Source organism: Pholis gunnellus, assembly GCF_910591455.1.
Source record: "Pholis gunnellus genome assembly, chromosome: 17".
In the NCBI taxonomy this organism is placed as follows: Eukaryota; Metazoa; Chordata; class Actinopteri; order Perciformes; family Pholidae; genus Pholis; species Pholis gunnellus.
Window position 1 is genome coordinate 8,285,464 of NC_136544.1, and position 12,749 is coordinate 8,298,212.

At 41.7% G+C, this 12,749-nt stretch overlaps 1 protein-coding gene across 1 annotated transcript; it reads left to right on the top strand.

Annotated features, from left to right (window-relative positions):
• The first annotated feature begins 1,529 nt into the window (after positions 1–1,529).
• Positions 1,530–6,218, top strand: p3h4 (prolyl 3-hydroxylase family member 4 (inactive)). Its single transcript, XM_079178380.1, has 7 exons — positions 1,530–2,032; positions 3,169–3,318; positions 3,414–3,585; positions 3,668–3,796; positions 3,889–4,034; positions 4,434–4,517; positions 5,613–6,218. The coding sequence occupies exons 1-7, from the start codon at positions 1,592–1,594 to the stop codon at positions 5,760–5,762; spliced, it is 1,272 nt and encodes a 423-aa protein (XP_079034506.1). The 5' UTR covers positions 1,530–1,591; the 3' UTR covers positions 5,763–6,218.
• Positions 6,219–12,749: the final 6,531 nt, after the last annotated feature.

A 12,749-nucleotide genomic window follows, 5' to 3' on the forward strand; every position in this document is an offset into this window, starting at 1 on the left:
GATTCGATGTACGTATGCATTTGCGATGGAATATATATTTTTAAATAAAAAATAAATCTGCATTGTGCTTTTATTTTGAACGGCAAATCGACCAAACTTCCGTCCATGCTCTGTCTCTCTCGGTGTGCTTAATGCGTCTTTCGGGCTCATGTACTCCAGAGAGCAGCAGGAGGAGTGGCCCCTGGTTCCCACCCACTTTTTCGTGGAATTCTGCAAACGTGTAATGCCTGGCCCAGAGGCCTGGCTCCATGATTTCAGTCACGTATGAGATGAGAGATGAGAGGAAAATTATAACGTGCCTTCCCATAATCGGATGTTATTCTTTCGTGTGACAGTAAAGTTGCACAGTAAAAGGCTTAGGCCTATTGCCTGTGTTCTCATATTTAAACGACACACAGAATTACTTTTCGGGCTTAACAGTTTGCCTAAAAAAAAGAGGTCCTGGGTCTTAATAACCACCCTGCTCTACCAAAATAAATTTTGTTTTGAGTCTTATAACATTATGAATATGAAATGTTACAGATATTGCAGACTCAGCGGTTATTTTTCTCCCTGAAGTGATGTGTCAAGTATGCAAATGATTTTCTCTTGGCTCACCAACCCAAGTCTCAGCTTGTCAGTTTGCTAAGAAAATAGGTGGCCAAGCTGAAAATACTGTTAGAGCTCCTCAGACAACTATTCAGTCAATGCATTTTATGAATCCATCATCTGTCAAGAGTTTGGGATCTGAAAGCAAAATGATTGAAACATATTAAAAGCCCAAAACATTAAGATCACTGTTAAAACGTAAATGTTCGTTCGTGGGTCTGTTGGGTATTTTCACACTGAGGGAAGCTGGACCCTCTGGCCTTTCTTGAGGTCGAACTCTCGTCTGCGATGTCTGTGTGTCAAGCGAACCAGAGTGATCACCATTTATACCGGAAGTATGGAGCTCTTTCTTCAAGGTAATTGTCGCGAGTTGTATTTGCCAGCTGATACCTAGTTGATTGAGCTATATTTATTTATTTTACAAGTAAAACCTACTCAATGTTGCCATAGCCTGTCATTTTATATTTGTCTTTTATTTCTTTTATTAGTCTTATCTTCTGCCACAAAAATATTAATTTCATGAATTCCATTTTTTTAAACAATACATGACAATCTGTATTTTTTTTCACATGTGCATGCAAAACACAGCACTTGAGAAGTCTCTAATGAAACTCAAAACAATTACTTTGAGAGAAATACATGCAGACATGATGTTCCTCATGTTTTTTTATATTCTATTAAATGCGTGTTCTAAATGTGAAAATTAATCTTTGGAGAAAAACACCTTAAAAAACACTACAGCATGCTTCGAAGGATGGCTGAATATAATAGTACATGTCTGTCAAATGAAAACAAATGGGGTCAACAGAAAGAAGGCACAAATAAGAAGGGCTTTTATTTTGAAAGTGTTGACCCGTTCTTCTCGGTTTCAGCATCTTGATGGACGCGACTTTCACAGCATACGTGCAGGCAGTCAGTCATGAGTATTCCCTAGTAAAGAAAGAAGTTTCCCGATCCATTCAAAACAAGAACACTCTACTGCTCAGAGCCGGTTGAGGTAACGATGATCCTGAGCAGCTTATGTCTGGCCCTTCTCATCCCGGCCGTGGTGGAGGCTCAGTATGAGAAGTACAGCTTTAAAAGTTTCCCCCAGAAAGACATGATGCCGCTGGACTCTTCTTACAGCTACGCGCTGGAGCAGTACGGAGTGGAGAACTGGGCAGAGAGCATCAAGTTCCTGGAGCTCAGCCTGCGCCTCCACCGGCTGCTGCGGGACAGCGAGACTTTCTGTAGCCGCAACTGCAGCTCCGTCAGCCGGGACAACAGCACTCTGTTCGCCGACGGCAGCCTCCGCGTCGTGCGCCACATCCTGCTGAGAGCTGCGTGCCTTAAAAAGTGCAAGGCAGATTTTCCAGTGTTCAGCCTCTCGTATCCAAGTAGGGATTTACTGGAAACATTCGAGAAGAGGGTACCGTATCGGTACATGCAGTATGCGCACTACCAGGTGAGACCAATGTGTGGAGTGTTGTGTGCCCAAGAGGGCAAAATAAATCTAGGCCTTTACCACTAAATCCTGATGTTACACCAACTGCTTCCCAAAGTCCCCCAAAGTTCATGTTGTAGACATGTCATATGAGACTTAAGTTATAAACTTGTTAAAATATGTAGAATAACACAGGAGCATACCATAGGGTGTGTGTGTATTTAGCATTATCTGTGCGTAACGGGCGCAATCACGCAACAATAGTGTCCGCAGTCGGTTTCTGGAGGCAGATTGACTCGGTTTGATTCACCGAGAGGACATTTCTAGTTGGCGAGATGTGCAGTAGTTTCCCTGCTGCTTTGTTGCGCCCTCCTGCAGACCAAGCAGTAGCTGAGCATGTGCCACGTCTCTTCCAGTGTTCCCCTGAAATAATCCCCCTCATTCTTCCACGTCGGGCAGGTTAATGGGGACTAGGTACGAGGCAAAACAAATCTGATCCCATTTCTGTTTTATCATCTTTGGTTTCATAAATTGTGTAAAGACTTCCAGCTGTTGTTATTAAGTTATTGTGTATCATCAATTATATTGGTGTAATAAACGGGATAACCCCTTTAACTGCTGGGACTGCTTCACAGTTGTGTCTGTTCTAACCAGTGTGGTAGAGTAAAAGGTGAATCAAAGCTCTTAATCTGGTGATCAAACAGCCGCCAAGATCAACAAGCAAGCTTTTAAACATGCGTACAGGATTTACATTACTTTGATTTTACTTACTGTGTTTGTTTTACGGCATTGGACCATGAATACGAGCAGTTAGCAGCATCAAAAGGTGGACTTCTCCTCTTCTTTGAGGAGGGAAGTGGGAAGTTGAATTTGTTTATTACACTTCGTGTTTTGGCCAAGGCTACCCTAAAGACATTCATTTTCTATTCACTGACTCAACAAGAATTCCTATTCGGACATCAGTGACCTACATCTGTCAGTAGTTGTTGTAGCAATGGGGTCAGAGGCCACGCTGTTCAGTGAAGAGTGGTAATGACAGGAGCTGCTGTTTCCCTTCATGCCAGTGCAGAGATGGTGTGTGTCCACCCCCCCCCCCCCCACACACACACACACAAAATACTGTGATATTCATTCAAAAGCTGTCTATTCTTCCTCAGCTTAACAACTTGGAGAAGGCTGTGTCAGCGGCTCACACCTTCCTGAAGAAGAACCCAACGGACTCCTATTTGACTAAGAACATGAAGTACTACAAGACTCTGTTTGATGTGGAAGAACATCTAATCGACCACGAGGAGCAGCCGTATGAAGTTCGTAGACAAACACTGTCGTTCTCACCCAGGGTGCAAATCAAACACATGCTTAACTATTCAAACTTGCGTTAACACATCTGTTTGTTATCCAGAGTGTTTTCCTGAAGAGTGTGACGCTTTACAACAACGGAGACTTCAGCAACAGTGCCCGAAACATGGAGCAGGCCATCACACAATACTTTGAAATATACAGTCTCTGCTTGGCAGGCTGTGAGGGCTCCTATGAGATCGTAGAATACAAAGACTTCTATCCCACCCTGGCAGGTAATAAGGGAGCAATCTAACGGCTGTTTCAGTTTTGTGCGCTTTTGGAATAAGCCATACATATGCTTGTTTGTTCCCTCAGATCTCTACACAGATGTGTTGAAATGTAAGGTCAAATGCGAGGAGAACCTGACACCCAACGTTGGAGGCTTCTTCGTGGAGAAGTTTGTAGCCACCATGTATCACTACCTCCAGTTTTCCTATTATAAATGTAAGAACAGTCACAAAGGCTCTGGATTCAGGCTTTTGACAACAATAAGTCGAAGACTGCTTTGACATGTATTATTTTCTGATCCTCTACAGTGAATGATGCAAAGAGTGCTGCTCCGTGTGCAGCCAGCTACATGCTGTTTGACCGTAAAGACCAGGTGATGCAGCAAAACATAGCGTACTACCGCTTCTACCGGGAGCAGTGGGGACTTGAGGAAATGGACTTTCAGCCTCGGCCCGTAAGTGAAACAAAGACCTCTTTACTGTTCCCTTATGGTACTTCCTGGACTTTGGTGGTTGAGCCAGAGGCGGCAGAGGGTGTTAACATATTTCACACTGCTTTTACTAAACCAAAGCAGGGAAGCGATAGCATAAAGCGGTCTTGGCATGAACATAAACACAATCTCAGGGTGGTAGTTAGAAAGCCATGTGCTCTTGTAAAGGCAAACATTTTTTCTTGGTTTGGAGTTGCCAGCAGCTGCAGTGTCCCAGCTCTGTTTGTTAAACGTCTTTGCCTTTTGAAGTCAAAAAGAGGACAACAAGGCCAAATTTGTTGCTTAGTGCCGAGCTATAAAGCAGGCTTGTTCTTGCCAGCTACTTGGGTCAACACGCAAGTTTTTGTCACTTTTGTTTTGCAGGAGGCTCTGAGGTACTTTAACGAGACAACCAAGCAGAAAGAGATGCTGGAGTTTGCACTGAACTACCTACAAACTGAAGATGAGGTATGTTGTTGTACTGTTGTTACAAGGCGTAGACGGTGGCACATTTACCGGAAGCATTGGTTTTGGGCAGCAGAGAGAAATAATAGAGAAACAACTTTTAAGACAGTGAACCGACTCAGCAATGTGTATGCATGCAGTATGTCTACCCAAACCTCAGCTAACATTAGCCACCATACATTACTGCTCATACCAGACCAAATCAGGTTGTAGGTGCCAAACTGTACTGAAATGCATCAGTATTCTGCTAGTTAGAAGACAAAAATGTCACATTCTAGACAGAATACAGGTCCATTTCACCCAAATTAGACATGTTGTTATTTTGTTCTTTGTTATCTCGCTATTCTGATTTTATGTGATGAGGTTTTCAGATATCTCCCCCTGAGATTTGTTTTTGTTAAATTCCATCAACCTCCATTGTGCTGGTGTGGCGGCAGAGACAGACATTTCAAAACCTCAGCAGATAAAACCTAAACTGTCTGCATGACTAGACAACCCGAGGGGAACGTAGGTCTGACAAAGTGTTTTTGTGAACCGACACTTTAACTTGGCTCAACAACAACAACTGAACTGGCTAATCTGTTTGGAGTTTCGGCGCCTTGTTTCCCTAAGTACAAATTCCACCTTTTCATTCAAGTATCAAATATGATAAAATATGTTTGGGGGATATATACCTTTCTTTTGGAGGAGTAAACTAGCAGACTAAGCGCAAGCTGCTGTTGAGGTTGTGGATGGGGGGGGGCACAAGAACAAAGTCTGAGAGGATGAAAGGGAGAGAAAGAGGGGATGAAGGCTGCGGAAGAGAACTCAGGAGGGGGGCTGTGTTTTCCGCCAGCAGCTTGTGGTATGTGGCCGGGAGGTGTTGGCCACTGAGGCTGTGCCACATCCATTTAACTCAGGTCAGCCCCTCCCATCTCTACACACTGCCTGGACCTACATGTTGAGGAAGACTGAGAGAGCGTTAAGGCTGAATTACAGGGTGCACAAGTGACAGGTTTATAGACCTAAAAAGGAAAAATAATGCATTTTTGCCAGATAGAAGTAAGATAGTAAAATGCGTGCTTGCTGTTGACTGAGTGTTTTTGTGTTACCTTCAAGGGCGTGGTAACTCCAGAAGAAACGGCCTCCTCTCACACAGAGCATACTGACACTGAGTTTGAGGGTATGGGAGACTACGAGGAGTCCTTCCTGGCTGAATGGTGGCAAGAACCCAAAACTAAGTCGGACGCTGGACAGGTCGCAGACTGACATCTGTCCTCGTCTCCTTAGCAGAGAGCTTCCTCATCCGGCTCTGTTCCCCCTCGCCTGACAACAAACCAAAGAGTGTTGACCTCCCTACAGACAGACATCGACATTCCCAACAGTAGTTAGCAGAAAAATAACAAACCATCAGTGTACGTTCCACCAGCAAAAGGACAAAATGACAAACTTATCCGTCATGTTGATCAAGATCGCAGATCGACATATTCTGTTTTGGCTGTCATCAGCCTTTTAAAACTTTCATCTGTATTGTTAGTCATGGGCCTGTATGCCAATACTTGTCATTGACTTTTCTACCGTTTTTATTTAATGACAGCTGAATGCCTCTGTGCCGTGTTATAAGGAAGGTGACATGTAGCTTTTCTTATGCTGAACGATTTGTCAACGACCAATTGGGTAGTTGATGTAATAATTTGCTCATAATTAAAGTCATATTTTAATATACTCTTTTGTTGTTGTTGTGACTTAATATCGATACGATCATCAAAAAAATGCATGAGGCACAACATCATATTTGATAGCAGTAATGTTAATTTGATTAGGTGATTCATTTGATGAGTAATATGTAAAGAAAAAGAAAGATGCTGGTTCCAGCCTCACAAAAGGATTTGTTCATTTGTTGCCTGTTTTATATCTTAATTTGAATTCCAGTTTTGAGTCTGATTAAAAGGACCACTGAAGGACAGACAAAACAAATGATTTAAAGATGCCAATCTGGAAACAGGAAGAGGTTTAACCACCACTAACACAAATAAAAACAACGTTAGCAACATTAATACATTCTTTATTCATTATTTCACTCTTAATGAAATGCTATTTATTTATGCTTTTATGTGCACACTTCTAAAATCAAGTGTATAATATTAACAGACTATCAATTCAAATTGACCTTTCTTTCATCTTTTTAAGATTGTAGGACCTGTGGTGGTTCTAGGTGGGCTAAAAAGCCTGAACCCCCTTGTGTACAGTGATCAGAATGACCTGTTTGTCCAGGATTAAAGCTCTGTGCAAGCTTTTACACAGAAGTATAAAGTAGGCATTACTCCTTCCTACGTAATGTACCCATCAAAGAGTACATTTCAGGAAAGGACGAATAAAGAAGATCTAAAAGATCATATTAAGATGACCAGATAGCAATATACGATAGCTGGAAGAGGATGTGTCCTGTTCGACCTTGTGACTTGCAGTTTGCATGTTAGACCTATTTGACTAAAAGGAAGAGATGCTTTGCCTGGCGCTCTGATTTACCTAAACAAATAGCACAAAAGAAGGTCGTGAGCAGTAGAGAACATGTGTCAGTTCATTTGCTTTACTAAAGTTATACTTCAGGATTATTTGAATATATTATATTGAATTGAATTGACTTCTATAGTTATTATTCATTTACAAATATCTGAAACATACAGTGGTTGGTTGACATTCAACTCCACCTGTGCGTTTGTAACATCTGTCCTCAGATGAAAATTAGCCTTTTGCCTCACTACTGCAAGGTTTATTAATGTGCATTGTTAAATAAACAGTAAATATATTATCAAATTAGTCATCACCATCTTCAATAACTACAACATTAAAATGCTGCTCACGTGTTAAAGCATCAGCAACAATAATAATCTAACATCATTCTTGGCAATATCACAGAGGTCATTCTGTTTTCACTGGATGAGCCTGTGTGTTGTGTGTGTTCTGATGCCATCCCGCCCATGTTAATGTGGACGTTATAATTGGTCAGTTTGACTTATGGGCTGTCAGCGGTGGAACTGGCCAAGCGAGTCCCAGGCTCCTTACATTGGGAAACTTGTGTTAGTGATTTGCTTAATGTGTCTTACTGAGTTGGCACAACCCACATAGAAAAAGAGGTATTTAAGCAGGGACTTTATACCAGAACACAGTGTTGAGATCTTGAGGCTGAAAGTCAAATCTACCGTAGGGCAAAGTCAAGTCAACTCTGTGGAATCATGTTGATGAAGAGCAGCTCTACCTGTCTCTTTATCTTCATCTTCAACCTCCCTCTGTTCGAGCAGGCCTCTCACCAATACAGAAGGTATGTTCACGTGGAGCTCCCATTGACCTGGCCTTTGGCCCAAAATTACTGCAGGGAGCACCACACTGACCTGGCTACTTTTCGAAACAGTGATGATGCACTACTGAGTCCATGCAGTTACGAGTCCTGTTGGATTGGTCTCCAAAGAGATGAACGTGATCATACAGTCTGGCACTGGTCTGATGGAGATATAACCGACTTTACCAGCTGGGGACTCGGTGAACCTAATGATAACCGTGGAACAGAGAATTGTGTTTTTATGAAATCTACTCTTTGGTATGATTCTCCATGTAATGAACCTCATAGATTTCTATGTTACGAGAATTCAATCTTGGTGAAAGAGAACAAGACATGGGAGGAGGCTCTGGAGCACTGCAGGTCTCTTGAGACAGACTCCAGTTCAAGCAACAGAAATCATCGCTTTGATCTCCAAAACATGGACTTAGCAGGCAAAAATTTGGATGCCAAAAAAGCCATCCGGGATGCCCAGACGCCAGAGGTGTGGATAGGTCTACGTTTCCTGGCAGGAGAGTGGCTGTGGGTCAACGGGATGCCTCTGACGGAACAGCTGCCGGCCTGCCCAGCACCCGGGATGTCCTGCGGGACGATGTCGAAGACGGGGGAGCTGTGGCCAATGAAGAACTGTTCGGAGAGAAGGAATTTCTTTTGCTCAATGGGTGACTAGCATACGTGTAGGTCAGAGCCTTCATATGTACAATCATGTTTTATCAGTCAATAGTTTCACTATTTTCTATGTTTGTACTTGTAGAAGAGGAGTAGATGAAGCATCTGTATTTAGTTTTTAGAAATGTAACCTGTTGATTAAAGACAGATGAAAACATGCTGAATCACAGCATGTTTGTTGTTTGTTGTTATCTTGTTTACAATGGAAAAAATGAAAATATATAGCTATTTAATTGTAAAAAAAAACCAACAACATATATTTAGTTGAGTACATTTCCAGTCATAGAAGTCTGTGGTTCTGAGTTGGTATTTGAAATGACAGTATGAGTGATATTTTCTGTCTAAACAAACTACAAAAATGTGAGTGTACATTTTATAAACAAAATGTATTTCTACGTTGTTGGTTGTCTGTCATGCGTCTGTTCAGGATGTCCACTTGTCCCTCATTTTAGTGAAACAGAGGTTGAGGCCTACTTTTGTGCATTTGAATGTGTTGCATTTGCTTTATGCAAAAGACATGTGGAGTGTGTTTTACAATGTAAAGGTAGAGCGCAGGAAGTGTGTAACACTCTTTCTCTTGACCAGAGTTAAGATTATGATATTAAATTAAAATCTACTGTTCTCCGTGCCTTTAAGTTAGTTCCTGAGGCTTATCGCCAAACATTTTGAAATTGTAGCAAAACTGTCAACCAGACTTATGGTGAATTCACACATGAATCACCATACTAAGCACTGTCTACTGTCTGTCTTAACATACTAAGACAGACAAAACAAGTTATTCAAAGATGCCAATCTGGAAACTGAGGATGATGTTTAACCGCCACTAACAAAACCACCACTAAATACAAACATTAGCAACATTAATACATACATAAATACATTAATTGATGGTAAAAAAATAATCGTCAGTCGCAGCCTCAGATTGAAGAACCTCTTGTGGTAAATAAGTGAAGGAATCCTTATTGATGCATAGTTTTACACAGTTTTGCCCTTAATTACTGGGTTTCCTACCACTGTGATTTAAAATACATAATTACGATATTTTAAAAATGTCTTTCATAAGCAGAAAACCAAAGCATTAAAGTATAACCATCTGTGAAAACCATTAAATACGAATACCATAACAGCAATGTAGCGAAAGTAGTCGGTGTGGTTTATTTTTGTAGTATTTTATTTTCTTTCCATTTCAAATCAACTACTTAGTTCATTTCTCTTTTTTTGTCTCAATTTAAAAAGTGTCTAAAAATATGGGATACGTTGCATCTTATTTTTCGCTTTTTCCCCCATAAACGTCATCAAACAGATTGTATTTGTTACCATCTCTGTACATATTGTAATAATAACAATAGTGCATCTGCCATAGTGCAAAGCTCAACTGAACCAAACTGACCTCTTACACACATACAGTTTCAGACAAGCTGCCTCCTGGACCCCAGACTATAGATCTCTTTAATCTCATTTACAGTGGGGATCATTAAAAAGCCCCTGGGCTGAGGCGTTCACCCAGGGCTCAGAGCTATCAACAAATGTACAAAATATTCAGGACATTTAAGTGATGGCTGGAATGATAAGAGAGATGTGAGACAGCTAGCTTAGCTGTTACGCCACATTTAAAGACACATGGACAGCGTTGGCGACAGGAGAGATTTGCAGATGCGGGTCCTGTCGAGAGACTGACAGCTATATGTTTGAAACGGATACAACTCATTATTTTAACATATAGCTTTTAAATAAATCTCCATACAGTGCATTTAACATTCAGTATATCTTGCACATATTTACAAATAGGTGTGCATACAGTTGGCTAGTGCTCATTTTTTGTAGGTACATGACATAAAAACGGTTTAATTATTTATTAATGTGCTGCATTATAGTGGTGTCATGGCCGCAGCGCACAACAGTTTGTAGAAAGAGATGATATTCTAGAGGTAAAAACCTGCCATTCTACCTGTGATAGGAGTTGTGTTATTAATGTACATGGACACAACTGCCCCTAACACGCATTCATTCTTCTTCTTTTTAAAAATCTCTTACACGCTTACATTCACCCGTGAACAGACATACAGAATAAACCTCGCAAGCGTACAAACATTTGGCCTAAAAGTGGTGAGCACGCACACAGACAGATATTGTGGAATGTATGTTGGTCAGTCTGTGGTTGAAAACACTAAGTTACGGTCTCTGCTGCTTTAACAGTTCAATGGTTCACAATGATCCCAAAACCATAACACCTAGCTTCCCTTTTAGTACCTGAAACTTTAGGGAGGCAAGTAGGATGCCTCATGTTAAAAGGACAAATAACATTGAACATAAACTCAGTTATCAGGCAGGGCTCTGGCTAATGGCTGACTGGTTTTTGAGCCATATGATCGATAGTCCTTCCTCAGACTCTCTCTGGAAAACATGCTAACAACAGTCCAATGCACGGTTTCTTTTTAGTTGTCCATGTTGCCAAACTTTGTAGATTAAAACAGATAATTGTCCACTTTTCCAAAGCCTGGCCTTGGAGCCTCAGGTCCTTCTCCTTTAAGAAAAAAGGAAACTATTCCACTCCTGTTGCTTTATTTCAGTCTGTTAAATGGCCAGTCTGTGTGCTAGTCCAACATTCACCCGTGGACTAAGTTGGTGGCCGGCTTAGTTTGTATGCAGGCAGGCAGGCATTGGAAAGACATGTCTCGTATTAAATTGGTCCACCGTTGATATGTTCTTCATCAGACTGTTCAAGATGACAGTAAAGGAGGTACACAGACACCGAATCACATTCTCACAGCCACCGGACTGGAGGAAGACCCAGGTGTCTCCCACAGGTTGAGCCAGATGCTCGCCGTGGGCGTGTCCTGGACACAGTCCTCAGCTGCCTGCCGGAAGCAGCCACACAAGTGTGATACGGCTGGTATGGTGAGAGGAGCTCCACGGGCCCAGAGGAGGACGGAGCCAGACAGGAGGACAGACGATAGGAGCAGACGGGGACGTGGAGCAAACGATAATCGGAAGAGGTCAGGAGAAATTTGGGGACAGGAGTGGAAGACTTTTTTTTTTTTGTTCCCCTCTTCTCTGATGTGTAAACGGTGGAGGAATACAGGAGTAGACAGGACAGAGAGACAGAAAGACAGACAGACATCTTATCCACCACCAGACCTGAAAGAGAAGTGAAACAGCACAAAGTTAACAGAACGGAAAAAAAATACTGACTGTTGCATAGGCAAGGGAATATGAAGATGCTTGAGAAATGGAAGAAGCTATTTTGCTGAAAGGGAGTATTATAATACTGAGGACAGTAGATGGATGGAGAGTTGATGGTTTTTTCTAAGCAGAAAATGAAATGAGATGAAGAATTTGAGCAGAGGGAGCAGTGAGATGCACTTTGAGCATGATGCGCTGTGGGAATGATGAGTCAAGGGATGAACTTTAGATGGAGGCTGAAGAATTAGGAAGCCATGCTGAGGGAATTTGTAATGGGATGACAGGATATCACATGGTCGCGGTCCTGCAAGGTTATACCTTCCTCTCCGAATGTTCCTGCATCCCATGAGCACCCACGAAGAGAAAAGACCACAACAAAATATTAATGACATGAGGAAATAGGACAAATAATGACAAGCTAAACTATTTCAAGAAGCATGTTATGAAGCTCATCATCTTGCATTAGAATTGCATCAAATTAAAAGAACGAATACGCAATAAGAAATGATAAAGAACAAGATCATTCAGCAACAGTTAGAATCGTTAAAACGTGGCATAAACAGGCTTTAATGTGAAATGTGGACATAAAATCTTGTGTTTTTACTCAGTTAAAATTTAACCACAGATCAGATTTTAGGACAAAAACAAAAATCACCTAATGACTCAGTCAGTCATCTAAGCCATTATTAATCCACCAGTTCTCTGGATAATTGTTCTCAACCACATGCAGCAGGTCTACAGTAGTCATAGCACTGAACCTCTCAGCCCCATCGGGTCTGACAAGGCTCTACACCAGAAACCTCTACACCCACCCTCTAAGCCAGAGGTCTGTCAGGGAGAGAACACTTCTTACAGCTCATGCAGACATGCACAGACACTTACCTCGGGCCCTAAAAGGACTGACTACATGCTGATATGCTACACGCTATAAGGAACTACATTTTTGCTTTTCAATTCACAACTTTTCATCAACCACAATAATCTTATGAATCCAACTGTGAGTAAAGTAGGCGCAGTCCTTTTAGGCCAGAGCATAAGGAGTGAACAATAGCCAGCATGCACAGGTG

What these genes read in the sequence shown, in the direction of transcription:
- p3h4 (XM_079178380.1), top strand. Translation starts at nt 1,592, where the DNA reads ATGATCCTGAGCAGCTTATGTCTGGCCCTTCTCATCCCGGCCGTGGTG. An exon ending in ACGAGGAGCAGCCGTATGAA is followed by an intron (nt 3,319 to 3,413) that starts GTTCGTAGACAA and finishes TTTGTTATCCAG; the next exon opens with AGTGTTTTCCTGAAGAGTGT. An exon ending in ACCTACAAACTGAAGATGAG is followed by an intron (nt 4,518 to 5,612) that starts GTATGTTGTTGT and finishes GTTACCTTCAAG; the next exon opens with GGCGTGGTAACTCCAGAAGA.